Source organism: Rhinopithecus bieti, unplaced genomic scaffold (assembly GCF_001698545.2).
Source record: "Rhinopithecus bieti isolate Rb0 unplaced genomic scaffold, ASM169854v2 scaffold_13342, whole genome shotgun sequence".
NCBI classification, from domain to species: domain Eukaryota; kingdom Metazoa; phylum Chordata; class Mammalia; order Primates; family Cercopithecidae; genus Rhinopithecus; species Rhinopithecus bieti.
This window is the reverse complement of record NW_016807690.1, coordinates 148,663-173,973: the sequence shown is the minus strand read 5'-3', so window position 1 is coordinate 173,973 and position 25,311 is coordinate 148,663. Positions and strand designations below refer to the sequence as shown.

The 25,311-nt window shown below is 40.6% G+C and overlaps 1 protein-coding gene across 2 annotated transcripts in view; it reads right to left on the bottom strand.

Moving 5' to 3' along the window:
- Window positions 1-3,527: 3,527 nt before the first annotated feature.
- The window catches only part of TIGAR (TP53 induced glycolysis regulatory phosphatase), a 27,621-nt gene continuing 5,837 nt past the window's right edge, over window positions 3,528-25,311 (bottom strand). Inside the window, exons 3-7 of one of the 2 annotated variants that reach the window (XM_017883288.1) lie at window positions 20,418-20,455; window positions 14,392-14,513; window positions 7,156-7,233; window positions 5,357-5,467; window positions 3,528-4,475 (exon numbers count right to left, since the gene is read on the bottom strand). In XM_017883288.1, coding sequence (XP_017738777.1) covers window positions 4,044-4,475; window positions 5,357-5,467; window positions 7,156-7,233; window positions 14,392-14,513; window positions 20,418-20,455 — 781 coding nt within the window. In that variant the 3' untranslated portion in view covers window positions 3,528-4,043. The remainder of the gene's footprint in view (window positions 4,476-5,356; window positions 5,468-7,155; window positions 7,234-14,391; window positions 14,514-20,417; window positions 20,456-25,311) is intronic. The other variant, XM_017883291.1, reaches the window with a different exon arrangement.

Sequence of the window (25,311 nt, the reverse complement as noted above, 5' to 3'; positions counted from 1 at the left end):
AAGATGAGCGGGTGGAACACAGAGGACTTTTAGAGCAGTGAAAATACTCTGCTTGATACTATGATGGCAGAATACATGTCTTCATACATTTGTCCAAACCCACACAGATTATGCCACGCCAAGAGTGAACCCTAATGTAAACTATGGATTTCAGGTGAGGTTGATGCGTCAGTGTGGGCTCACCAATGGTGACAGATGCACTAGTCTGGTGGGGGATGTTGACAGTGGGAGAAGTTATGCATGTGTGGGTGCAGGGGACAGATGGGAAATCTTTCTATCTTCCTCTCACTTTTGCTGGGAAACTTAAGTTTCTCTTAAAAAATTCGTTTGTTAAAAAACAAACAAAAACCAGGGAAAATATTACAAATAAAACTTCATTGGATAAAAGACTCAGGCAAAATGAGAGCTCTATGACATTCACAGATGGGAGGATGACAAATCCTAAGCTAACCTAGAAATTCCATGTGCAGGCTCCTTAGCCATTGGAGGCACTCTGGCCTGGTCCCTGCCAACACCCCCGGCCTTGCTTCTTCAAATGGCCCAACAGTCAGTGCTGCCATCTTACCCGCCTCCAGCCTTGTGCTCCTATGGCACCCCCTGCAGCCTGCTCTCCACATTGCAAGCAGGGTGGTCCTACTGAAACAAGTCTGATCACATCACTCTGCCCAAATTGGCCAATGGCATCTCATCTCACTTGAGTAAAAGCCCAAAGCCTCAGCACAGGCCACCAGGTCATGTGGCCTGTCCTCTTCTCCCATCACTCTCCCATTCCCCTTGCTCAAAGGAGTCAAGCCTGATCCTTCCTCATGGCCTCTGCACTCTACTCCTTCCATGCTGCTCCTCTCCCCAGAGCAGCAGATCTTACTTCCTTCAGTATGGACATCATCGAGTCCTCCCTGCCCATCCTGGATAAAGCAGCATTCCTCCCACCAGTCTCCATCCCCCTTACTCTGCCCTATTTTGCTCAACAGCACTGACCACAATGTGAGCCAATACACTGTCTTCTCTGACAGAACAAAAGTTCCACAAGGATAGAGACTTTGTGTTTTGGTTCACTGCTACATGTTCACAGCTTTATCACAGTTGTAATAGTTCTTAAAATAGCCTGGCATGTGTGTGCCATGCTCAAAAAATAAGTATTGAATAACTATATAAATGAAGAGATGCATGTGACTCCAATAAAATTTGTAACACAATTTTTCTGCAAATCAACCAATTAACTCCAAAATTTACATGGAATAAAAGTGCACAAACAGTTAAGACAACTTTAAAAATGAACAAGAGGAGGTATCCACCCTTCAAGATATTCAGCTGCAAAGCCACAGTCACTAAGTATGACACTAATAAGGGAATACACAGTCACTAAGTATGACACTAATAAGGGAATACACAGATAACTAAAATAGAACAGAGTCCACAGACTCTTAGCAAATGAGGGTGTGTGAGGAAATTGGGAAAGTACAGTCTTTATAATGGTGTTGGAATAACTGTTTCAATCACATGAAAAAAAATTAAATTCTTACATTATACTATAAAAAGCAAATTTGAAGTTCAAGATTTGACATTCAGAAGTTCTCAAAAACTACAAGGAGAGATTACTGTATGACCTTACATACAGTAATCTGTATGGCAGAGAAGTCTTTTTAAAGATACACACCAAAAAAAAACCCAAAAGGATAAGGTATATTGGTTTGTCTTAAAAATTAAGAACACATATTTTAAAAAAATGCATCATAGGCCAGGCACGGTGGCTCATGCCTGCAATCCCAGCACTTTGGGAGGCCAAGGCAGGTGGATCATCTGAGGTGAGAAGTTTAAGAACAGCCTGGCCAACCTGGCGAAACCCCGTCTCTACTAAAAATCCAAAAAAAAAAAAAAAAAAAAAAAAACGGGCCAGGCATGGTGGTGCGTGTCTGTAGTCCCAGCTAGGCAGGAGGCTGAGGCACAAGAATTGGTTGAATCCAAGAGGCGGAGGTTGCAGTGAGCCAAGATCACGCCACTGCACTCCAGCCTAAGCAACAGACAGAGACTCTGTCTCAGAAAAAGAGTATACCCAAATGCCTGCTAATAGAATAAACAAAAATGTGCTATATTTAATAGAATACAGTGGTTATAATTAACTGATCTATATATATCAACACAGAGATGCCTCCAAGATATAAGTAAAAATAAAGAACACAGATGGCTTGATATTTATTTTTAAAGCACCAAAACGATCCCATCTCCTTCCAGACACTAGGTGAAAATGTAAGAAACAGATGAACATATACACAGACTCACTCACTGCAGTGGCTGCCTCTGGAGGGAACAGGACTGTGAGAACTGGTTAAAGAGAACTCTACTTTTATCTCTGTGTTTTGTTTCTTTAAAAAAAAAATGGAAAGATTACTTCAGTATGGTGGGAATGGAGATAATTATTATCTGTCCTTTTGCTTATTTTCAAATATTTATTTACAGTACACTTCCTCTGATGCTCAAATACGTGCCCTGTTTCAATACTAGTAGAAAACTGGTAGTGCTAGACACACTAAGAACAATGTAATACTGAATTTTACATATGATTTAAAATGATGTCAAAGTACATTTTGACTATATGTGATTATAGCCTTACCTGACAACTTTAGTATTAATCCTCTTTAAAATTGAGACTCACAGCATTTAGCAACATGGTGACTTAAAAGCGAACTACATGTAAAACAGTTTCTTCATTTAGATTTCTGAAAGACCAATCTTGTGTATAAAATTAAGTGAATCAAAATCCCTTTTCTCCAGTGCCATCTGGTGGAAAGAAGAGGCAACCTCACCTATACCTTCCACAAAATAACCACAGCTGTGGTTACCAGAGCAACATTCTACCTCCCCTACCCACCTCCACTCCCCACCCCCACAGAACCCTCTGTCATCCCCTCTGTCACCCAGGCTGGAGTGCAGTGGTGCGATCTCGGCTCACTGCAACCTCCGCCACCCAGGTTCAAGCGATTCTCCAGCCTCAACCTCCCAAGTAGCTGGGATTATAGGCGCCTGCCATCATGCCTGGCTAATTTTTGTATTTTTAGTAGAGAGAGGGTTTCACCATGTTGGCCAGGCTGGTCTTGAACTCCTGACCTTGTGATCCGCCCGCCTCAGCCTCCCAGAGTGCTGGGATTACAGGTGTGGGTCTCTGAGCCCGGCCTAGAGCTCCATTCTTTACAAAGAAGGCCCTTTTTTATTCTGAGATTACTGTGCGGTGTACTGGTAACTGTTCACTTTCTTTAGAGCCTTCCTCAAACTGGAAATTCTTCGGCCTATAGGTTAGGTAAGAAGCAAGTGGATATTCTTCATTTTTTTTTGGCTTTCCTGGTTTCCACTGACTTGACTTTTGCAAGATATTGTTTAGAAAACGCTGTTCTTTTAGCTTCTGCTCCAAGATTCCTTCTTTACTGCATTTAAATCAAAAGTTTTAACTTCTTCCCTCAGACCATTCTGTAATCATAATCTGTATTCATCCACATTTCAAGCCCTCTAGAATAAAAAATTCCAACAGTTGATTTATATGTAAAACATGTTAGTGTCATTTTGCTTTACATAAACTTATAAGGATTTTTTATTGAAAGGATTTTAAAAATATAACACATAGTCAATATAAACATGTATTGGGAATTATAAACCATTCTTTCTTCCAAGCACTGGATGAGATACTTAAAAAAACCAGTATCTTACCAACACCCATTAAAATAGGCTAAAATGAAAAAGAAACCGTTGTTAACGAGGTTACTAATCCCCCAACTTTCAATACCGAGTTCCTTCATCATCCACGTGCAATCCAGAGATGACACATAGCAGGGTGGTAAAATTATTCTGGAAAATGACAACTGTACTTAGACAAAATAAGTTAATTCTATATAGTTGTCCGTTAAAAGTTTTATGTGGCTATGATTCCACTTGAGCTAAAAATTGGCTTTTAACTGTTTCCAAATCAGCACTAGCAGAGGAGAGAAGTAAATAAAGCCAATGGCACTCCCTTCAGAGGTTCAAAATGGTTAAATTTTGATGCAGATTTAACCTTAGCGAGTTTCAGTCAGTCCATTTAGATGATCCTGTAGGTTCATACAAATACACTGAACCGTTGGTTTAACTTCTCTTCCTTCCTCAAAGTTTATGATAAAGAGACTCATCCCTGTATTGGGAGTAACTGACATAACTTCGGATCTGCGCAGAGTGGCTGGTAAGGAACACTTAAGGTCAGTCAGAAAATAATCAAACAGACTTCTCATGTAAGCACCGTGACTCACAACTAAGACACTGGCTGCTAATCCTGGAACACCACTGTCTGAATTAACTTCAGAGCTGCGATTTTTTCCTAAAGGAAATATCTCTGCCAAAGAAGTTTCCAGACAGTTGCCTGGAGATCCTTGGGAAAACTGTTCTTTTTGATCTGCTTCTTTCAGGATTAGCTGACAAAGAAATTCAAAAAAGTCTATTCCACGCATTTTCACCTACAAGAAAAGAAATAAAAGTCAAAATAAAGTGCCATTAACGACTTCCTTAAAATGTTAACATAGAACATAACTGACTGGATTTTTTTCTAATATTGAATGCCAAGTACTACACAAGCAGAAGAACCTCAATCTACATTTCTATTCCTCCAATCAGTAGTTTCAGGGACATATATATGTATATAAGTACCCACCACATTTCTGGAGCTATGAAAGCACCATGCAGACCAAGATGAAGAAGATACAATTCCCAATTCCTGACTTCAAAGCACTCACGGTCTAGTTAGGGAAATCTACCAGCCAACAGAAACTCATACAACAGTGCTAACAGGGAGCTGTCTCTGGCACTTCAGTGCCACTGGAACAGCAGCAACAAATCCTTCCCTTACTAAAGTAAAATATTTTCAAGAAAATTAAGATAAAGATTAAGGAGGTGGTGGTGGGTTAGGGGGAATCACCAATAATGCAATTCAAAGCAGAACGCTGAAGAAACGCAAGCACAAGGATGCCATCGTGAACAGAGCCGAGGAGGCAGCAGAGGCTTGAAGCCTTCATGTTTTGAGTTATTTCACCTCGAGTGACTTGCCCATCACCCTCTTTGGACTCCACTCCCACCACTAAACCACTGCTTCATATTCAAAGGTCTTTTTTAGAAGTACCATCCAATAACACCTTTCCTTAAGTCCATTATCAGTAATGACAAAGGCAACTGAAGAATAAATAATATTTTAAATGGAAAAGAGTAATTTGCTAAGTAAATAGATAATTTAAAAAGGAAAAGAGAATGAACCAAGCAACTTTCAAACTGCTTAGCTAAAATTCCAAAACATCTAATTTATGAGTCTTAATTCAACCATTCTGACAGCAGCAGTGCCACATACCTGGTCCAGCGTCTCTCCTCCGGGCGGTGTAAACACAGGGCACTCCTCCCTGGCTGCTTTGGCCATGGCCCTCATCTCACTTAGCGCTTTGCCTTCTACAACCCCGTATTTCTGAAATAGTCCAATAGATAACAGTTTCTCAAAGGAGACTGCAATATGACAATTAAGTTTATGTTTATGGCAAATTTAGAACATTCATCTCACAAATAAGCTAAACCTCCTCCACTTAATTTATTGTATCTCCTCTGAACTGATAATGAGAATGTACTCAGTAGAGGGCCATGAACCTTAGAAAATGTAATTGAAATATTGAGTTGTACACTATGTCCAAATGGGTTATTTTAAAATAACTTGCTAAGCAATCTTAAGTAGATGGTGGGAATTTATTGAACACATAAATACAGAGATTTGCACAGATTGTAGGACTAGAGACTAACATGCAAAAAGTACCAACTCAGCCACCTCCCATCCACACATACTATCCCATTTGATCCCAATGACAGCACTATGAAATAGCTAAATAAATATATCACCATAGTTATAAGGAAGTTGAGTTTTAAGACATTATTAACATGAGAGATCTATTTCTTTTTTTTTCCTTTTTTTTTTGAGACGGAGTCTCGCTCTGTCACCCAGGCTGGAGTGCTGTGGCACAATCTCAGCTCATTGCAACCTCCGCCTCCCGGGTTCAAACGATTCTCCTGCCTCAGCCTCCTGAGTAGCAGGGACTACAGTACAGGCAAGTGCCACCACACCCAGCTAATTTTTTGTGTTTTTAGTAAAGACGGCGTTTTACCATGTTAGCCAGGATGGTCTCAATCTTCTGAACTCAAGTGATCTGCCCACCTTAGCCTCCCAAAGTGCTGAGATTACAGGCCACCATGCCAGCCACATGGCACCATTCTTAAGCTATTAAATTGGGAAATCACAGAGTCTAATAATACCAATTGTTGGTGTAAAAAAACAAAACTTTCGGCCAGGCGCGGTGGCTCAAGCCTGTAATCCCAGCACTTTGGGAGGCCGAGATGGGCGGATCACGAGGTCAGGAGATCGAGACCATCCTGGCTAACACGGTGAAACCCCGACTCTACTAAAACATACAAAAATCTAGCCGGGCGAGGTGGCGGGCGCCTGTAGTCCCAGCTACTCAGGAGGCTGAGAGAGGAGAATGGTGTAAACCCGGGAGGCGGAGCTTGCAGTGAGCTGAGATCCGGCCACTGCACTCCAGCCCGGGCAACAGAGCAAGACTCCATCTCAAAAAAAAAAAAAAAAAAAAACACAAAACTTTCTCCTACGTCATTCATGGGACTATAAATTGGGACAGGTTTTCTGGAAAGCAACTTGGCAATATGTATATAAAAGCCTTAAAAAAAGTACATACTCACTGATGTCCATTTCTAGAAATATATAGGTCCACAATGAATTAACTACAAAGATGCTTATTTTAACATTATTTACATCAGTGGGAATCTAGTGAAAACCTAGCTGTCCATCACCAGTAGCTAGGTTACATAAATTACGCAATATCCATATTTTTCACCTTTACTTTAAACTCTTCTATACTGTGTTCAGTTCTTATGAGTGTACCTTCTTTTATACCTTAAGATGCTTGTTTGATTTTAATAATAAGATGCCACATACGAGGGCAGGTAACAGTGAGTGTCACATGGTAGGTTCTGAAATATTTTCACTGATTCAAAATCCCTGGCAGAAATGCATTTAACTTTTAGCCAAGTGACAAACTGCGGTGGCTTACTGATAATTTATGGTGAAGAACAATACGTAAATACGTTACTTACCCTTTCCCGAAGTCTTGAATCATACTTTACCGTCATATCTTTGCAAACTTTGCTTTTCTCCAAAATTCCATGCATGGTCTGAAAATCAAGACGATTGTTCCTTTTTTTAATAAAAATAATCACCATTCTGGTGGAAACACTGAAAGAATCTATGTCATCTTAGTGAATAAAAAAGAACTAGAGCCAGGCACGATGGCTCGCGCCTGTAATCCCAGCAGTTTTGGAGGTCAAGGTGGGTGGGTCATGAGGTCAGGAGATCGAGACCATCCTGGCCAACATGGTGAAACCCTATCTCTACTAAAAATACAAAAAATTAGCTGGATGTGGTGGCTCGCGCCTGTAGTCCCAACTACTCGGGAGGCTGAGGCGGGAGAATCGCTTGAACTCGGGAGGCTGAGGTTGCAGTGAGCCGAGATCATGCTACTGCACTCCAGCCTGGGCAACAGAACGAGAATCCATCTCAAAAAAAAAAAGAAATTAGAAATGAGTTTCCTTCGCAAAAGTTGCCTCTCTCTGTACTGTGCATCCGTGTCTCTTCATTCCTGATTTTGATATTCTCTTCGAACCTATCTTCTAGTTCAGAAGTTAGCACAATCCAGACCATCGTCTGCTTTTGCAAATCAAGTATTTTACTGGGACAAAGCCACAGCATTCATTTATGCATGGTCGATGGCTGCTTTCTTGCTATAACCGCAGACTTGAACAGGTGTAACAAGACTGTATAGACTATAAACCCTAAAAAAATTACTATCTGGCTCTTTGCAGACAACGTTTACTAATCCCTGTTCTAGCTCCTTAATTTGCCATTCAAATGTGTCTAAATTATTGTTAAACCCATCCATTGCACCTTAATTCCAATTGTATTTTCAGTTCTAGAATTTGCATTTGGCTCTTTTTTTACAGTTTATTTTTTATAGTTCTCTGCTGAAATTCTACATCTTGCACCTATACAAAAATATAGTTATTTTAAAGCTCGTGTCTGATAACTCCATCAGGTAAGTCATGTGGCTGTTTCTGTTGTCTTTAGCTCATTTTTATTCGCATTTCCTTCTCTCATTGTACGTCTAGCGATTTTTGATTGAAAAGTGACCCTGTATTTGCAAAACTGTAGAAATAATTTAGGTCCATGATCTGCCTTTTTTAAAAACATATTTCCCGACAAATTAGACATCATCAGCATACTGTTTTACATGTATTGTCAATATTTCCTTGCATTTTCCTATACCTTTACCAATTTCTTTGTTCATTATTGTTTTCTGAAACTCAGATCTCCCTTCGAGAATTATTTTCCTTCTTTTTCATTTTTCCTTTCAAAGTTACTTCAGGATCTCTTTGTCTGAAATGTCGTTTCACCTACACAGCAGAAAAAAATCTTGCTGGGTATAAAACTCTAGGTTAATCCTTATTATTTCTCAGCACAATAAAGAAATCATCAATACGAACAAATTTGCTGAAAGCCTAACTAATGGTCTTTAATGGATGATTTTTTCCTCCTTATTCTTTGGAGTCTTGCAATTTTGCTATAATTAATGTAGATATGGGTTTCTTTTTTATTTATCCTGGTTGGGATTTGGTGCACTTCTTGGATCTGTCTTTCAACAATTCTGTAAAATTGTCAATATTCTATAACCTCTGAATATCGCCTCTTCCTCCCCATTCCCCATTCTCTCTGCTATCTCCTTCTGAACGACATCAGAACTTCTCATTATGCTCTTCATGTCTTCTAAACTCTCATATTTCATTTATTTTTTAAAGGGACTGTTTTTTTCAGACAGGGTCTCACTCTGTCACCCAGACTGGAGTGAAGTGACACAGTCACGATTCACTACAGCCTCAACTCCCTGGGCTCAAGTGATCCTCCCACCCCAGCCTCCCAAGCAGCTGGGACTACAGGCAAGTGCCACCACACGCAGCTAACTTTTTTAGTTTTTGTAGAGACAAGGTCTCTATGTTGCCCAGGCTGGTCTCAAACTCCTGAGCTAAAGTGATCTTCCCGCTTTGGCCTCCCAAAGTGCTGAGATTTCAGGTGCCAGCCGCTGTGCCCAGCTAAACTCTCACATTTTACATCTATCACGTCGTGCTACATTTAGGTTATCACATATTTATCTATAAGTTAATGATCACTTTAGCTGTGTATGATCTATAATTTAGTACTTCCACTGAGGTTTCCATTTTTTGGCTTTTTTCTGTTTTTAATCTTTAATTTTTGTGGGTATACAGTAAATCTATGTATTTATGGGGCATATGAGACTTGGATACAGGCATGCAATGCATGATAATCACATCCCGGTCACCAGGGTGTACATCCCCATAAGCATTTATCCTTTCTGTTACAAACAATCCGGTTATATCCTTTTAGTTATTTTCAAATGTGCAATTAAATTATTACTGACTATAGCCGCCCTGTTATCAAATACTAGGTATTATTCATTCTTTCTTTTTGTACCCATTAACCACCCCCACTTCCCCAACACCTCACCCTACTACCTTTCCCAGACTCTGGTCACCATCCTTCTACTCCCGATCTCCATGAGTTCAACTGTTTTAATTTTTTGCTCCAACAAATAAGTGAGAAATGGCAACTTTGTCTGTGCCTGGCTTACTTCACTTAATATAATGACCTCCAATTCCATCCACGTTGTTGCAAATGACAGGATCTCACTCTTTTGGGGCTGAAAAGTACTTTATTGCGTGTGTGTGTACGTTTCCTTTTTTCATTCATCTGCTGATGGACATTTGGGTTATTTCTAAATCTTGGCTACTGTAAAAAGTGCTGCAATAAACATGGGAGTGCAGGTATCTCTTCAATATCCTGATTTCCTTTCTTTGGGAACATACCTAGCAGTGGGACTTCTGGATCACATGGTAACTCTGTTTGTAGTTTTTTGAGGAACCTCCTTCCAAACAGTTCTTCACAGTGGTTGTACTAATTCCCATTCCCACCAACAGTGTACAAGGGTTCCCTTTTCTCCACAACCTTGCCTGCATGTGTTATTGCCTGTCTTTTTGATAAAAGTCATTTTAACTGGGGTAAAATGATATCTCATCGTAGTCTGGATTGCATTTCTCTGATTACCAATGATGTTGAGCACCTTTTCATATGTCTCTTTGTCATTTGTATGTCTTCTTTTGAGAAACATCTATTCAGACATTTTGCCCATTTTTAATTGGATTATTACATTTTTTCCTATAAAGTTGTTTGAGCTCCATATATACTCTAGCTAATAATCCCTTGTGAGATGGGTAGTTTACAAATATTTTCTCCCATTCTGTGGGTTGTCTCTTCACTTTGTTGATTCCTTTGCTGCACCAAAGCTTTTAAACTTGATGTGATCCCATTTGTCCATTTTTGCTTTGGTTGCCTGTGCTTGCAGGGTATTGCTCAAGAAATCTCTGGCCAGAACAATGTTCTTGAGAGTTTCCCCAATGTTTTCTTGTAGTAGTTTCATAGTTTAAGGTCTTAGTTAAGTCTTCAATCCATTTTTATTTGATATTTATATATGGAGAAAGACAGGGGTCTAGTTTCATTCTTCTGTGTATGGATATCCAGTTTTCCAAGCACTATTTATTGAAGAGACTCTCCTAATGTCTCTTCTTGGCATCTTGGTCAAAAATGAATTTGCTGCAGATGTATGGATTTGTTTCTGGGTTCTCTATTCTGGTCCACTGGCTATGTGTCTGTTTTTATGTAAGTACCATGCTATTCTGGTTTCTATAGCTCTTTGTATACTTTGAAGTTTGGTAATGTGATTCTTCCAGTTTTGTTGTTTTTGCTAAGGATGGCTTTGCCTATTCTGGGTCTTTTGTAGTTCCACATAAATTTGAGGATGCTGTTTTCTACTTCTGTGAAGAATGTCATTGGTATTTTGATGGAAATTGCATTGAATCTGTGGATTGCTTTGGGTAGTATGAACACTTTAACAATATTGACTCTTCTAATCCATGAACATAGAATATCTTTCCATTTTTTTGTTGTCCTCTTCAACTTCTTTCATCAGTGTCTTACAGTTTTCCTTGTGGAGCTCTTTCATTTCTTTGGTTAAGTTAATTCCTGAGTATTTAATTTTATTTGTGGCTACTGTAAATGAGATTACTTCTTAATTTCTTTTTCAGATTATTCATTGTTGGCATATTCAAATGCTACTGATTTTTGCACATTGTTTTGTACCCTGCAACTTTGCCAAACGTTATCAGTTCTAATTGTTTTTCGGTGGAGTTTTCAGGTTTTTCCAAATATAAGATCATGTCACCTGCAAACAAGGATAATTTGATTTCTTCCTTTCCAATTTAAACGTTCATTATTTCTTTCTCTTGTCTGATTGCTCTAGCTAATACTTCCAGTACTATGTTGAATAACAGTGGTGAAAATGGGCCTCCTTGTCTTGTTCTAGATCTTAGAGGAAAGGCTTTCAGTTTCTCCTCACTCACTATGATACAAGCTGTGGGTCTACTGCATATGGCTTTTATTGTGTTGAGGCTTTTATTGTATTGTTTTATATTGTTACTTCTATACCTAGGTTGTTTTTGGGTTTTCATCATGAAGGGATGTTAAATTTCATCAAATGCTTTTTCAGCCTCAATTGAAATGATCATATGGTTTCTGTCCTTTATTCTGCTGATATAATGTATCACATTGATTCATTTGTTTATGTTGAACCATCCTTGCATCCCTGAGAGTAATCCCACTTGGTCAGGAAGAATGATCTTTCTAACGGTATTGTTGAATTTGGTTTGCTAGTATTTTGTTAAGGATTTTTGCATCAATCTTCATCAGGAATAGTGACCTGTAGTTTTCTTCTTTTAATGTGTCTTTGTCTGGTTTTGGTATCAGGATACTACTGGCCTCATAGAATAAGTTTGGAAGTATTCCCTCCTCCTTTATTTTATGGAATCGTTTGAGTAGGATTGGTATTAGTACTTTAGACGTTTGGTAGAATTCAGCAGTGAAGCCATCAGGTCCCAGACTCTTCTTTACCGGGAGACTTTTATAATGGCTTCAATCTTGTTACTTGTTATTATCCTGTTTAGGCTTTGGATTTCTTCCTGGTTCAATATTGGTAGGATGCATGTGTCCAGGAATGTGTGCATTTCCTCTAGACTTTCCAATTTTTTGGCATATAGTTGCCGATAGTAGCCCTTAATGCTCCTTTGAATTTCTGAGATACTGGTTGTAATATCTCCTTTTACATCTGATATTATCTATTTGGATCTTTGTTTTTTAGTTAAGTCTACCTAAAGGTCTGTCAATTTTATCTTCAAAATACCAATTTATCACTTCACTGATCTTTTGGAGTTTTCATTTCAATTTCAATTATTTGTACTCTGATCATTATTATTTTTCTTCTAACAATTGTGGGTTTGGTTTACTCTTGCTTTTCCAGTTCTCTCTCTCTCTTTTTTTTTTCTTTTTTTTTTTTTTAAGACACAGTTTTGCTTTGTTGCCCAGGCTGGAGTACAGTGGCACAGTCTCAGCTCACTGCAACCTCTGCCTCCCAGGTTCAAGCAACTCTCATGCCTCAGCCTCCTGAGTAGCTGGGATTACAGGCACCCGCCACCACGCTGGGCTGATTTGTTATTTCAGTGGAGACAGAGTTTCGCCATGTTGCCCAGGCTGGTCTTAAACTCCTGAGCTCAGGCAATCCTCCCATCCCGGCCTCCCAAAGTGGCTTTTCTAGTTCTTTAAGATGCATTGTTAGATGTTTATTTGGAGTTTTTCTTCTTTTGATGTAGGCACTTATAGCTATAAACTTCCCTAATGTCTTTGCTGTATCCCACGGGTTTTGGTGTGTTGTGTTTCAATTATCATTTGTTTCAAGAAATGTTTCAATTTAAGGAGATTCGTGTACATATTTCTAGAGTTATTTCTCTATCCACCTCTTTCTTCCAGTACTCTGTCCCACAAATTTTAGTTATGCAAAAATTAACCTCCCCAAATTCCAAGTTTTGTCTCCTTAACTCACTGAGACCTCTAAGCTCTACTTGGCTTCGCCTACCAGAGTCTGGAAATTGCTTCAGCCAGAAAACCAGGACACTCCTAGGGCTCACCTTCTTTGTTCCACTTCATTCAGGCATCATAGGCCCACAGTGCCCAAAGTCTAATGTCTGAAAACAGTGGTTTCACATATTTTGTCACATTTTCTAATTATTTATGGGGGAGATGAAATTCCAACAACAGTTCACTCACAGTTGGCCACAAAACTCTCCTTCCATTGAGGTTTTAGAAGTAGACTGCATTCACTTTGATTTTACTTTTTTTTTTTTATTTTCAAGACAGAGTCTTGCTCTGTAGCCCAAGCCGGAGTGCAATGGCACAATCTTGGCTCACTGCAACCTCTGCCTCCTGGGTTCAAGCGATTCTCCTGCCTCAGTCTCCCGAGGAGCTTGGATTAAGGTGCACGCCACCACATCCGGTTAATTTTTGTATTTGTAGTAGAGACAGGGTTTCACCATGTTGGCCAGGCTGGTCTTGAACTCCTGATCTCAAGTGATCCACCCGCCTCAGCCTCCCAAAGTGCAGAGATTACAGGCATGAGCCACCGTGCCCAACTGGTTTTTCATTTCTACAGTAATCTGCTCCCTGAAGATATTTCTAACAAGTCTTTTATTGCTGTACAGTGACATAGTGGTTTCTTACTCTATCTGGTAATCATAATACCTGATGTCACGGTGGGTTAATTTCTCCTGTCATTTCTCCCTGCTCTCTCTCATAATAGCTTATTTACATTCTTGTTAGACATTTTTTTCTAGGCTACTCTAATTTAAAAATTAATTTTTTAAAAAAGTACAAAATAAAATTAAAATAAATAAGTTCTGTTGAGGAAAGTCATGTCTGTGTGGGGTTTAATTCCCTATAGACTCTGGTAGCAGATTTTTCAAGATTACACAATTGTTGAGACTTCTGGCACATCAGCCTAGACCTTGACTCTAAACTCACCTGTTGCTGAGTGTGGTGGTTCACGCCTGTAATCTCAGCACTTTGGGAGGCTAAGGCAGGTGGATCACCTGAGGTTAGAAGTTTGAGACCAGCAACATGGTAAAATGCCATCTCTACTAAAATTACAAAAATCAGCCAGGTGTGGTGGCACACACCTGTAATCCCAGCTATTTGGGAGGCTGAGGCATGAGAATCACTTGAAACCGGGAGATGGAGGTTGCAGTGAACAGACTGTACCACTGCACTCTAGCCTGGGCATGGAGTGAGGCTCTGTCTCAAAACAAATAAATAAATAAATTTACCTGCTTTGTCCTCATGAGATCACTGGAGAAAGCATGAGTAAACTTCACATTATTCAGAAATATACCAGCAGCTGCTGCTTGTCTAAATCCAGTTTCTGAAAGAGGTACATCTACTCCTTGTCCTGTGATATATTAAGAAGAGGAACAATAACATCAAAAACTACATGTAAGAGATGTATAAATCACATGTAGAAAATATAGGCTGCATTTATCTATATTTTAATGAAAAGTTTTTTTTAAGGACTTTTCCACGTAACTTTTCAGGGAGTTATTAGCAAGTAAAAATAAGTTGTAAGTCTATAAAGGCTCAAGTATTCAATTATTTTCCAAAAGAATGCTTGCCTAATGGGAATCAGGTGATGATGAGATACAAATGTCTTAGCTCTTCCCTCTTTTATGTTTGCCCAACTCTTCAATAATTGGTTCTGATCTTACAGGTAATGTGTTGGGACGGTAGGACCATCATCTAAAAGTTTTTTCCTTCTTCATACCCATCATCCAAATGCTCAGTATTATAATGGTATTACTTTTCCTCTTTCCTTCCTCCCTCCCTTTCTTTTCCTTTTTCATTTAAAAAATGCTTTGAAACCTCTATTTCCAGGATAACGGTTGACTGGACACTCTGAAGGGACCTCCTACTACAAAAGATCTAAATGGTGTGTGTCTGTGTGTGTCTGTGTGTGTGTGTCTGTGTGTGTGGGTGTGTGTGTGTCTGTGTGGGTGTGTGTCTGTGTGTGTGTGTGTGTGTGGGTGTGTCTGTCTGTGTGTGTGTGTGTGTGTGTGTGTGTCTGTGTGTGTCTGTGTGTGTGTGTGTGTGTGTGTGTGTCTGTGTGTGTCTCTGTGTGTGTGTGTGTCTGTGTGTGTGTGTGTGTGCTGCATTGCTGGGCCCACAGAACATATAAAAAATCTCCAAGGGACAAAGCAAAGCAACCCCAAAACCCTGAGCTGAACTGTGAATACCGACATGAAAAAAATGAAGGTGGTGGGCTATCAGGACAGGCTGGTGGGGCTGGGGGAGGAGGCCTGCTGGAGGGGACGGCAAGCGGGAGGACTAAACAAAATTCTTGGGAGCAACGGCTCCTGTAAGGAGACTTAATGTGCGGCCTCAGGCCTGTGGTAAAATAAAATACAAATCCTTTTCACAGCAAATCATTCTCAAAAGAGGCTAAAAGGTTTTCCACTAATTTGGAACAAGTAATTGTTTAGCCAAAGATTCAACACACAAGAAAATAATCTATCATAAACCAAAGCCACCCATCAAGACTTCAGACGCTGAAATCAGCAAATATGGACTTTACAATGACTATGAATAAAACATAAAGACAGAATCACAAAAATAAGCAATTAACCGTAAGCATCAAAAATAAGCAGTTTTCTAAAATCACCAAATACATCTTTTAATAATAAAAATCAGAACTGCCAGGGGCTGGAGGGGCCCCTCAATGGATAAACAGAGACTCGGATGAAAGGAGGTTTAATGAACTCAAAGACAGGGCAGAAGGTATTGCCCAGTACACAGCACAGATACAAGGAGATAGAACATAGCTCAGCTATATCAAGAGTTCCAAAGGAAAGAATGAGAATTCCTAATGATGCACTGTCTTAGCTGCTATAACAAAGTACCACAGACTGGGTGGCTTATTAACAACAGATATTTATTTCTCACAGTTCTGGAGGCTGGAAGTTTGAGATGAGCGTACCATCATGGTTGGGTTCTGGTGAGGGCCCTCTCCACGTTACAGGCTGCTGACTTCTCCTTCAGTGCTCCCATGGCACAAAGCGGAAAGAGCTCTCTGGTGTCTCTCGTATAAATTCCATTCATGAGGGCTGCACTCTTGTGACCTAACTACCGCCCAAAGACGCCACCTCCTAATGTCATCATACTAGGAGTTATGATTTCAACATGTAACTTTTGGGAAGGAAAACATTCAGTCTATAACATGCATCTAATTGGAACGCTAGAAGAATAGAAAAAAAATGGCTGGGCGTGGGGCCTCACACCTGCAATCCCAACACGTTGGGAGGCCGAGGTGGGTGGATCACTCAAGGTCAAGAGTTTTGAGACCAGCCTGGCCAACATGGCGAAATCCTGTCTCTACTAAAAATACAAAATTAGCTGGGCATGGTGGAGCACACCTGTAATCCCAGCTACTTGGGAGGCTGAGGCAGGAAAATCGCTTGAGCCCAGGAGACGAAGGTTACAGTCAGCCGAGATCACACCACAGCACTCCAGCCTGGGCAACAAGAGTGAAATTCCGTATCAAAAAAAAAAAAAAAAGAATAGAAAAAATGAAGGGGAGGAGGAATATGAAAAGAAAATAGTTGAGAATTTCACAGAATAAGAAAACAGATGAAAATCAAGCAGGATAAATTAAAAAAAAAAATCCTCCTAGATACATTATGAGAAACTGAAGAATACCAAAATTGAAGAATTTAAAGGAAGTTACAGAGAAAGACCTATTTCCTACCATGGAATACCATTTAGCTGACAGAAACCTCTCACCAGGAAAAATGGAACCAAAAACTGCAGAATGCTATCTTCCAAGGGCTGAATCACCAGTTCGAAGTGTGTACTGACTGAAGCCACTGCGTTTACCACCAGCTGCTCTCTATACACCAGAGGACTTTTCAAAGAATGTACTTCAGAAATGGTCTGAGATGAAAACAAATGAGGAGCAGACAAACTTGCAAATATATTCATAAATTGAAATGCCATCTAAACAAATGAAGATAATAATGTCTACCTCAAGCAATTAAAAAAAGACAGGACTAAGCTACTAGACAAGTGATTTGTATTTTTTGGAAGAGGGGATATTAATATTATACTTTATTAGGTACTGTCAGAGTGAATGTGTCCCCCCAAAATTCAAATGTTGACATCCTAACCCTCAATGTGATGGTATCAGGAGGCAGGCCTTTGGGAGGTAATTAGATCCTAGGATGGAGCCCTCATGAACAGGATTAGTGTCCTTAGAAGTGCTCTCGTTCTCTCTCTCTGCCATGTGAGGATATTAACCAGAGGACAGCAGTCTGCAAACCAGGAATCAGGCCCTCCACAGACACGGGATCTGCTGGCACCCTGATCTTGGAATTCCCAGTCTCTAGAACTGTTCAAGCCACTGGGTCCATGATACTCTGTTACAGCAGCCCTGGCTAAGACAGGTGTGAGGATTAAAATTTTAAGATAACCATGAAAAGAATGGAAATGGTACATCAATTCAAAGGTAGTGGGGAATGTAAGAGAGTGCTGAATAGGAAAAAACCAAGCACTTAAGAAGTAAAAGCAGGTAAGATAAAAAAGAAAGACTAGAAAAAGAAGGGGGAAACAACAACAAAGAAAAAAAATCAAAACCCATCAGTGACCAGAATAAAGGCAAACAGCCACTACTGCCAGTCAAAAGACAAATTCTAGGCCAGGCGCGGTGGCTCACATCTGTAAGTCCAACACTTCGGGAGGCCAAGGCAGGTGGGTCACCTGAGGTCAGGAGTTCGAGACCTGCCTGGCCAACATGGTAAAACCCCCGTCTCTACTAAAAATACGAAAATTAGGTCGGGCGTGGTGGCTCACACCTGTAATCCCAGCACTTTGGGAGGCCAAGGTGGGTGGATCACGAGATCAGAAGTTCAAGACCAGCCTGACCAACGTGGTGAAACTCCGTCTCTACTAAAAACACAAAAATTAGCCGGGCCTGGTGGTACACACCTGTAATCCCAGCTACTCGGGAGGCAGAGACAGGAGAATCACTTGAACCCGGGAGGCGGAGGTTGCAGGAGCCGAGATCACGCCATTGCACTCCAGCCTGGGTGACAGAGTGAGACTCCATCTCAAAATAAATAAACAAACAAACAAAAAGTAACCAGGTGTGGCGGCGAGCACCTGTAATCCCAGCTACTCAGGAGGCTGGGGCAGCAGAATTGCTCGAAGCCGGGAGGCAGAGGCTGCAGTGAGCCGAGATCGCACTACTGCAGCCCACCCTGGGCGACAGAGCAAGACTCTGTCTCAAAAAAAAAAAAAGAAAGACAAATTATATATATTTTTAAAAGAGCCAAAATGTAGCTACATACTATTTATGAGGTAACACTTAAACATGAGTACACACAAAGGGTGAAAGGAATGAGATGGAAAAATACATACCACTGAAATTCCATCTCCGAAACAGCTCAAGTAGCTATATTACTATCAGAAAAGTAAGACTTTATGACTAAAGTCTCACTAAGAATTTGGGGACCACTATAAAAAAATCAATGATCCCATTTACTCAGATGTAATCATTTAAACCTGTATAAGCCTAATAAAATAACCTCAATCTGTACAAAAGCAGAACATAGAAACCAAAAATGGATAGAATTTCAACTATTAAAGGGCAACCTGGCCACCGCAGCAGGGAATTAAAAATACTGCACTCATAAATTGATATTTAGGACATGCAGGCAAACTAGTGCATTTATAAAGTTAATAAAGTGTGTAAGATTTGAAAAACAAAATCAAAAAGGCTGATTATTTGATATATAACTCCAGTCCCAACAATGAGGGATTATAGATTTTTCTGAAGCATACAATGGAAGAATTATAAAAACTGACCATAATTAACACATTTCAAAGACGTATCATCAAATAAACCATACTGACAGAACACAAAAGCATTTACAATGGAGTCCCTCAATGGGAATTTAAAATACTTAGTGCTGAATGCTTACCACATTACCACGTGCCAAAACTATGGGCATGCAAACAAAAACAGTACTTAGAAATATATAAGCCTTGAGGCCGGGTGCAGAGGCTCACACCTGTAATCTCAGCACTCTGGGACACCAAGGTGGGCAGATCACCTGAGGTCAGGAGTTCAAGACCAGCCTGTTCAACATGGTGAAACCCCATCTCACCAAAAATAGAAAAATTAGCTGGGCATGGTGACATGCGCCTGTAATCCCAGCTACTCAGGAGGCTGAGGCATGAGAAATTGCTTGAACCCGAGAGGCAGAGGGTACAGTGAGCTGAGATCGTGCTACCGCACTCCAGCTTGAGCGGCAGAGTGAGACCCTGCCTCAAAAGAAAAAAAAAAGAATATATGAGCCTTGAATGCTTACACACAAAAGGCTGTAACTTAAAGAACTAAAGCATCCAACTGACAAGGTCAGGAAAAGAACACAAAACAAACCTAAAACAAGTGTGAACACAAAAACTTTCCAGACGTTCCACTGTCAATGTCTTAGGAAATAAGAGAAATGAGCAATACTAAAGGCCAGGTGGTAAGAGGCTTCAGTCCAAAGGATAACCCGGGTGGGGCATATTTTGTCTGAAAACAAAGGTTCCCTTGAGAATCAGACCAGTTAGTGTCCATAAAAGGGAGTCAGGCTCATGGAATATGAAAATTAGTTTCTGTAAACCCCAGAAGTCCCTAACCAAAAAAAAAAACTAAATGCTTTTACAATCACAGCGCAGAAACAGCATGTCTAGCCAAAAGTTCACCCAAGATATTCTTAAAAAGCCAGACTAGCTGGATCACAGGGCAAATAAAAGATCTGAGTCCAAATTAACAGAAAAAGGGAGAAAGAATCTCTTCAGAATAAAGTAACAACCACATATGAAAATAGTTCTTTTTTTAAACCTTTATTACTACCAAAACTAAAATAACTATCTTAGCAGAAAAAATACCATTAACACCGGTCAGTAAGCTTCATGCTTCCAAATATAGAATAATTTCAAATCCAGACAGTTGTATTTTAAGACACCCAGACCCAATATAATTAATCAGCTGACAGAGTCACTTTGAAGCTATACATAAAGAATAACGTGGAGAACTGTACTTCACACCCAGTTCACTTGAGAGATTTATTCCTCCTGGTTACTAACAGCCCTGATCATATTTCTGATCGTATTTCTGTGGTTACGATGCTTTGATTCTGTAATCCCAATTCACAATGGAGTGCTGCCCCCAGTCTACTCCACCCCACCAAATCTGCTTAACTCACACATCTTATTAACAGGAGGGTGAGAGCTACAATAACAATCGGATTATACCAACCTTGAATTATCTTCTCCTTGTTAAATCTTGTTTCTCCACTAAAATAGAAAGAGAAGGAGAACCTCATTAGCCAAATTATACTATTTTTGAGAGGAGGAAAAAAAAATGAGCAATGAAGTGTGATTATACTAATAAAGACATCATATGAAACTTGCAACATGCTTCATAATCCAACCCATAAAAACAATTTATTCTAAACTAATATTTGCAATCATCTTCTTTAATGAAGAGCTAAGAACTTCAAACTGCTCCAAACTAAAACATACAGATCAGGAACCAATCTTGAGTGGATTGCAAATGGAAAATCCTACTAAAAAATATAATGCAAATACCATTTTAGCCAAATAATGCTGTTAAAAGAAACATATTGATCAAAACTACTCTCACTGGCAGCAGGACCGAAACCGTGAGAGTCAGTCTCTTCATCGCTGGACTGAATGAGCAAGTGAAAGAGAATCTGAATGGAATGCGAGAGAAGTCCACAAACCTTCAGAATCCCCTGCCTTCTCTTAGTTCCTAGGCCTTCAGCAGTTATTTTTTGTAGTACTGACAACTATCTTGCAGACCAACTGCACACTGAACTGAGGTTTGAGTACTATCCTTTTAAAAACTAAAATATCAAAACAAATCAAAGCAATCTGAAGCAACCAGCAGGGTAAAAGAACTGGAAACTTTGTCACAAAATAACTGGGGTTACTGAGGCTGGCGGGGGGAAAAGGGCTGGAAGTGCATGGGCAAGACTGGACAGACAGCAGAACAGGTTAACAATAAACGCACTTGTCAAATACATGAAAATTAGAATCGAGAATTCAGTTGAGATTTCTTTGAGCACTACTTAAATGTTTGCTGACCCAACCTAGCACTAGAATTGCTGGGCCATAAGGTATGCAAATACCCAGCTTTATTAGGTAATGCCAAAGTGTCATAGCAAGTTACACCACCCTGTAGTGCAGTATACCACCCTCAACAAGACTCAGTGATGTAAGGTTTCTTCAATCTGTGCCAATCTGGTACCTGAACAATTCATCCCACTTTAATTTTAATTTGCATTTCCTTGATTTCAATGGAAAATCATCCTTCCATTGTTTTTAAGTGAAGTACTAGTTTATAATAATTAAAATGTCACAAAGGATTGATTTACTCAGATGTAGAAAAAAGATCTACCAGACCTGGAAGTCAGAATCATAAACTCAGGCCTTGGCCTGGAATTTTGCTGCCTCTTTACAAAGACAGCTGTGTGCCAACCTCCGCCAAAATGCAGACTGCTGGCTTTGGCCAATACGAATGTTCTTTAAGACCCAACACAAGACCGGGTTCTTTTAGGTGGTCTCCCTCCCCAGTACCATTTCCCATCTACCTACTCTATTTAATACCCACACTCTATGCTCCCACTGTCCCCTGGCACTACCGACATAAATTTTCATCTGTGTGCTAATTGACTTTGTAGCTGTGTGTCTACCCTGGCTCCAGTTCCTTAAAGGCACAAGCAGGGACTGCATACCCTCAACATGCCCAGGGTCTGCAGAAAATCCTGGGAAATGACAGAACTTCATGAATGTACTTTTGCCTAGAGAGGGTCATCTGGAAATACCTATCAAAATGACAAATCTGTTTACCCTTTTATCCAATAACCCAATTACTGGGAATAACTGAATTCACTTATATTTAAAAGATCATTCGCAGCCAGGTGTGGTGGCTCACGCCTGTAATCCCAGTACTTTGGGAGGCCAAGGTGAGTATGGATCACTTGAGGTCAGGAGTTCGAGACCAGCCTGGCCAACATGGTGAAACCCCCGTCTCCACTAAAAACACAAATATTAGCCAGGTGTGGTGGTGGGCGCCTGTAATCCCAGCTACTTGGGAGACTGAGGCATGAGAATTGCTTAAGCTCAGGAGGCAGAGGTTGCAGTGAGCTGCAATCATACCACTGCACTCCAGTATGGGTGACAGAGCGAGACCCTATCTCACACAAAAAAAAAAAAAAACATTAGCTACAGTATTATTTCTAGTAGCAACAGATTATAAACAACCCAAATGTCCGTTAACAAGGAAATTAGTTTCCTTAACTATGGCCAGAATAACCATTACTTATATTAACAAATAAACAGTGACATATCTACCTAATGGAATCCTATGTAAATGTGTCCTTTAAAGAGAGAGATTATATGTAGATACGGAATGCTCACCAAGATATATGATTAAGTAGAAAAAGCAAGGTATAGAATAATATAAAAAGCAAGCTACCTTTTTAGAAAGGAGGGAAATAAACATCTGGATATGCACAAAGAAACAATGAAAGGATAAACATGAAACTAATAAACATGGTCACCTATTGGTTGGGGGGAGAACAGGAAGACTAGGGAGAATTGTTTTGATTTCTAAATATGCAGATGTGTTAGCTTAAAAAAAAAAATGTATGATAAAGAAATACAATTACACAGAATTGGCCAGGTGTCGTGGCTCATGCCTGTAATCCCAGCACTTTGGGAGGCCGAGGTGGGCAGATCACGAGGTGAGGAGTTCAAGACCTGCCTGGCCAATATGGTGAAACTCCGTCTCTACTAAAAGTACAAAAATTAGCCAGGCATGGTGGTGCGCGCCTGCAGTCCCAGCTACTCAGGAGGCTGAGGCAGAAGAATCGCTTGAACCCAGGAGGCGGAGGTTGCAGTGAGCCAAAATCATGCCACTGCGCTCCAGCCTAGGCGACAGAGCAAGACTCTGTCTCCAAAAAAAAAAAAAAAAAAAAATTACACAGAACTATTTATACCTTGGTAAAAACCAACTGCACTGATTTGCCATTATCATTGTTGTTAAAATTAATAAAAGATTTCCTAGGCCAGGTGGAGTGGCTCACGCCTATAAACCCAGCACTTTGGGAGGCCGAGGAGGGTGGATCACCTGAGGTCAGGAGTTCAAGACCATCCTAGCCAACATGGTGGAACCCTGTGTCTACTAAAAACACAAAAATTAGCCAGGCGTGGTGGCAGGCACCTGTAATCCCAGCTACTCGGGAGGCTGAGGCAGAAGAATCACTTGAACCCGGGAGGCGGAGGTTGCAGTGAGCCAGATCGTGCCATTGCACTCCAGCCTGGGCAACAAAAGCGAGACTTCAACTCAAAACAACAACAACAACAAAAAAAACTATTTCCTACACTCCAAAAGTCATTCAGAATCTTAAAAAATGGGCATGAAAGAGGATATTAACCTCTACCACTCAGATGGATAAAGCAGAAGCATTCAGGGCAAACATGGGGAACCTGTCATTTTTAATCTAGAAAATAGTTACCATGTATTGGATTCACTTCCTGTCTCAGCCTCAAAATATTGCTGAGACCAAGAATAAAATATCTGTTATTTAAACACAAATAACATCCTCGTTAGATAGCGGCTTGTAGCCCTTAAATTAAACCTGGCCTAAAACTGCCTCCATGCCTAGGGAGCTGTCACCTAACTTAATATGTAAACAAATTACAACATAATTTGAGAGTATATTCCTGTAATAAGAACCAAGTCTCAGCCAATCATGGCAGCTGAGCTTTCAGCCAATTATAGGCTGCAAACTGCTCAGACATGTCCCAATAAGGCAAAGTGGAGCTGTAACCAATCAGGCTACTTCTATATGTCACATCCTTTCTTTTTTTTTTTTTTTTTTTTTTTTTTCCTGATGGGGTCTCGCTATGCAGCCCAGGCTGGAGTGCAGTGGTGTGATCTTGGCTCACTGCAATCTCCAACTCCAGGGTTCAAGTGATTCTCCTGCCTCAGCCTCCCAAATAGCTGGGATTACAGGCAAGTGCCACCACGTCCAGCTAATTTTTGTATGTTTAGTAGAGGCACGGTTTCACCATGTTGGCCAGGCTGGTCTCGAACTCCAGACCTAAGGTGATCCTCCTGCCTTGGCCTCCCAAAGTGCTGGGTTTATAGGTGTGAGACACCACGCCTGGCCACGTCACTTCCCTTCTCTGTCTATAAATATTGCCTGCCTATGTCGCTGGGTTTAGCACTCTGAAGCTTTACTTGTTTAGGTGCTGCCTGATCTATGAATCATTTCTTTGCTCAAATAAACAAAGTCTAATTTGTGTGAATTGTGTGAAGTTTTTCTTTTCTTTTTTTTTTTTTTTTTGAGGCGGAGTCTCGCTTTGTCCCCCTGGCTGGAGTGCAGTGGCACGATCTTGGCTCACTGCAAGCTCCGCCTCCCAGGTTCACGCCATTCTCCTGCCTCAGCCTCCCGAGTAGCTGGGACTACAGGCGCCCGCCACCACACCCGGCTAATTTTTTGTATTTTTAGTAGAGACGGGGTTTCACCGTGTTAGCCAGGATGGTCTCAATCTTTTGCCTTTGTGATCCGCCCGCCTCGGCCTCCCAAAGTGCTGGGATTACAGGCGTGAGCCACCGCGCCCTGCCAAAGTTTTTCTTTTAACATAGCTAATACAATTTCCAGCCAAAGCCAAAGACACACCCTCATTTTGAAATCAGGGGTGAGAAGAAATTTAATAATCTGCCAACCAAGAAATCATGCAAGACCCACCAAAAAACTCAGTATTTACAAATCACAGAAATTTGGCAGAGATGATTACCTTTTGTATACTTGCTCAAAAGACTAACTCAGCATTTTTATTTAATCAAAGTAGATAATAAAAGATTCAAATTAAAACAAAGGGGCCGGGCGCGGTGGCTCAAGCCTGTAATCCCAGCACTTTGGGAGGCCGAGACGGGCGGATCACGAGGTCACGAGATCGAGACCATCCTGGCTAACACGGTGAAACCCCGTCTCTACTAAAAAATACAAAAAACTAGCCGGGCGAGGTGGCGGGCGCCTGTAGTCCCAGCTACTCGGGAGGCTGAGGCAGGAGAATGGCGTGAACCCGGGAGGCGGAGCTTGCAGTGAGCTGAGATC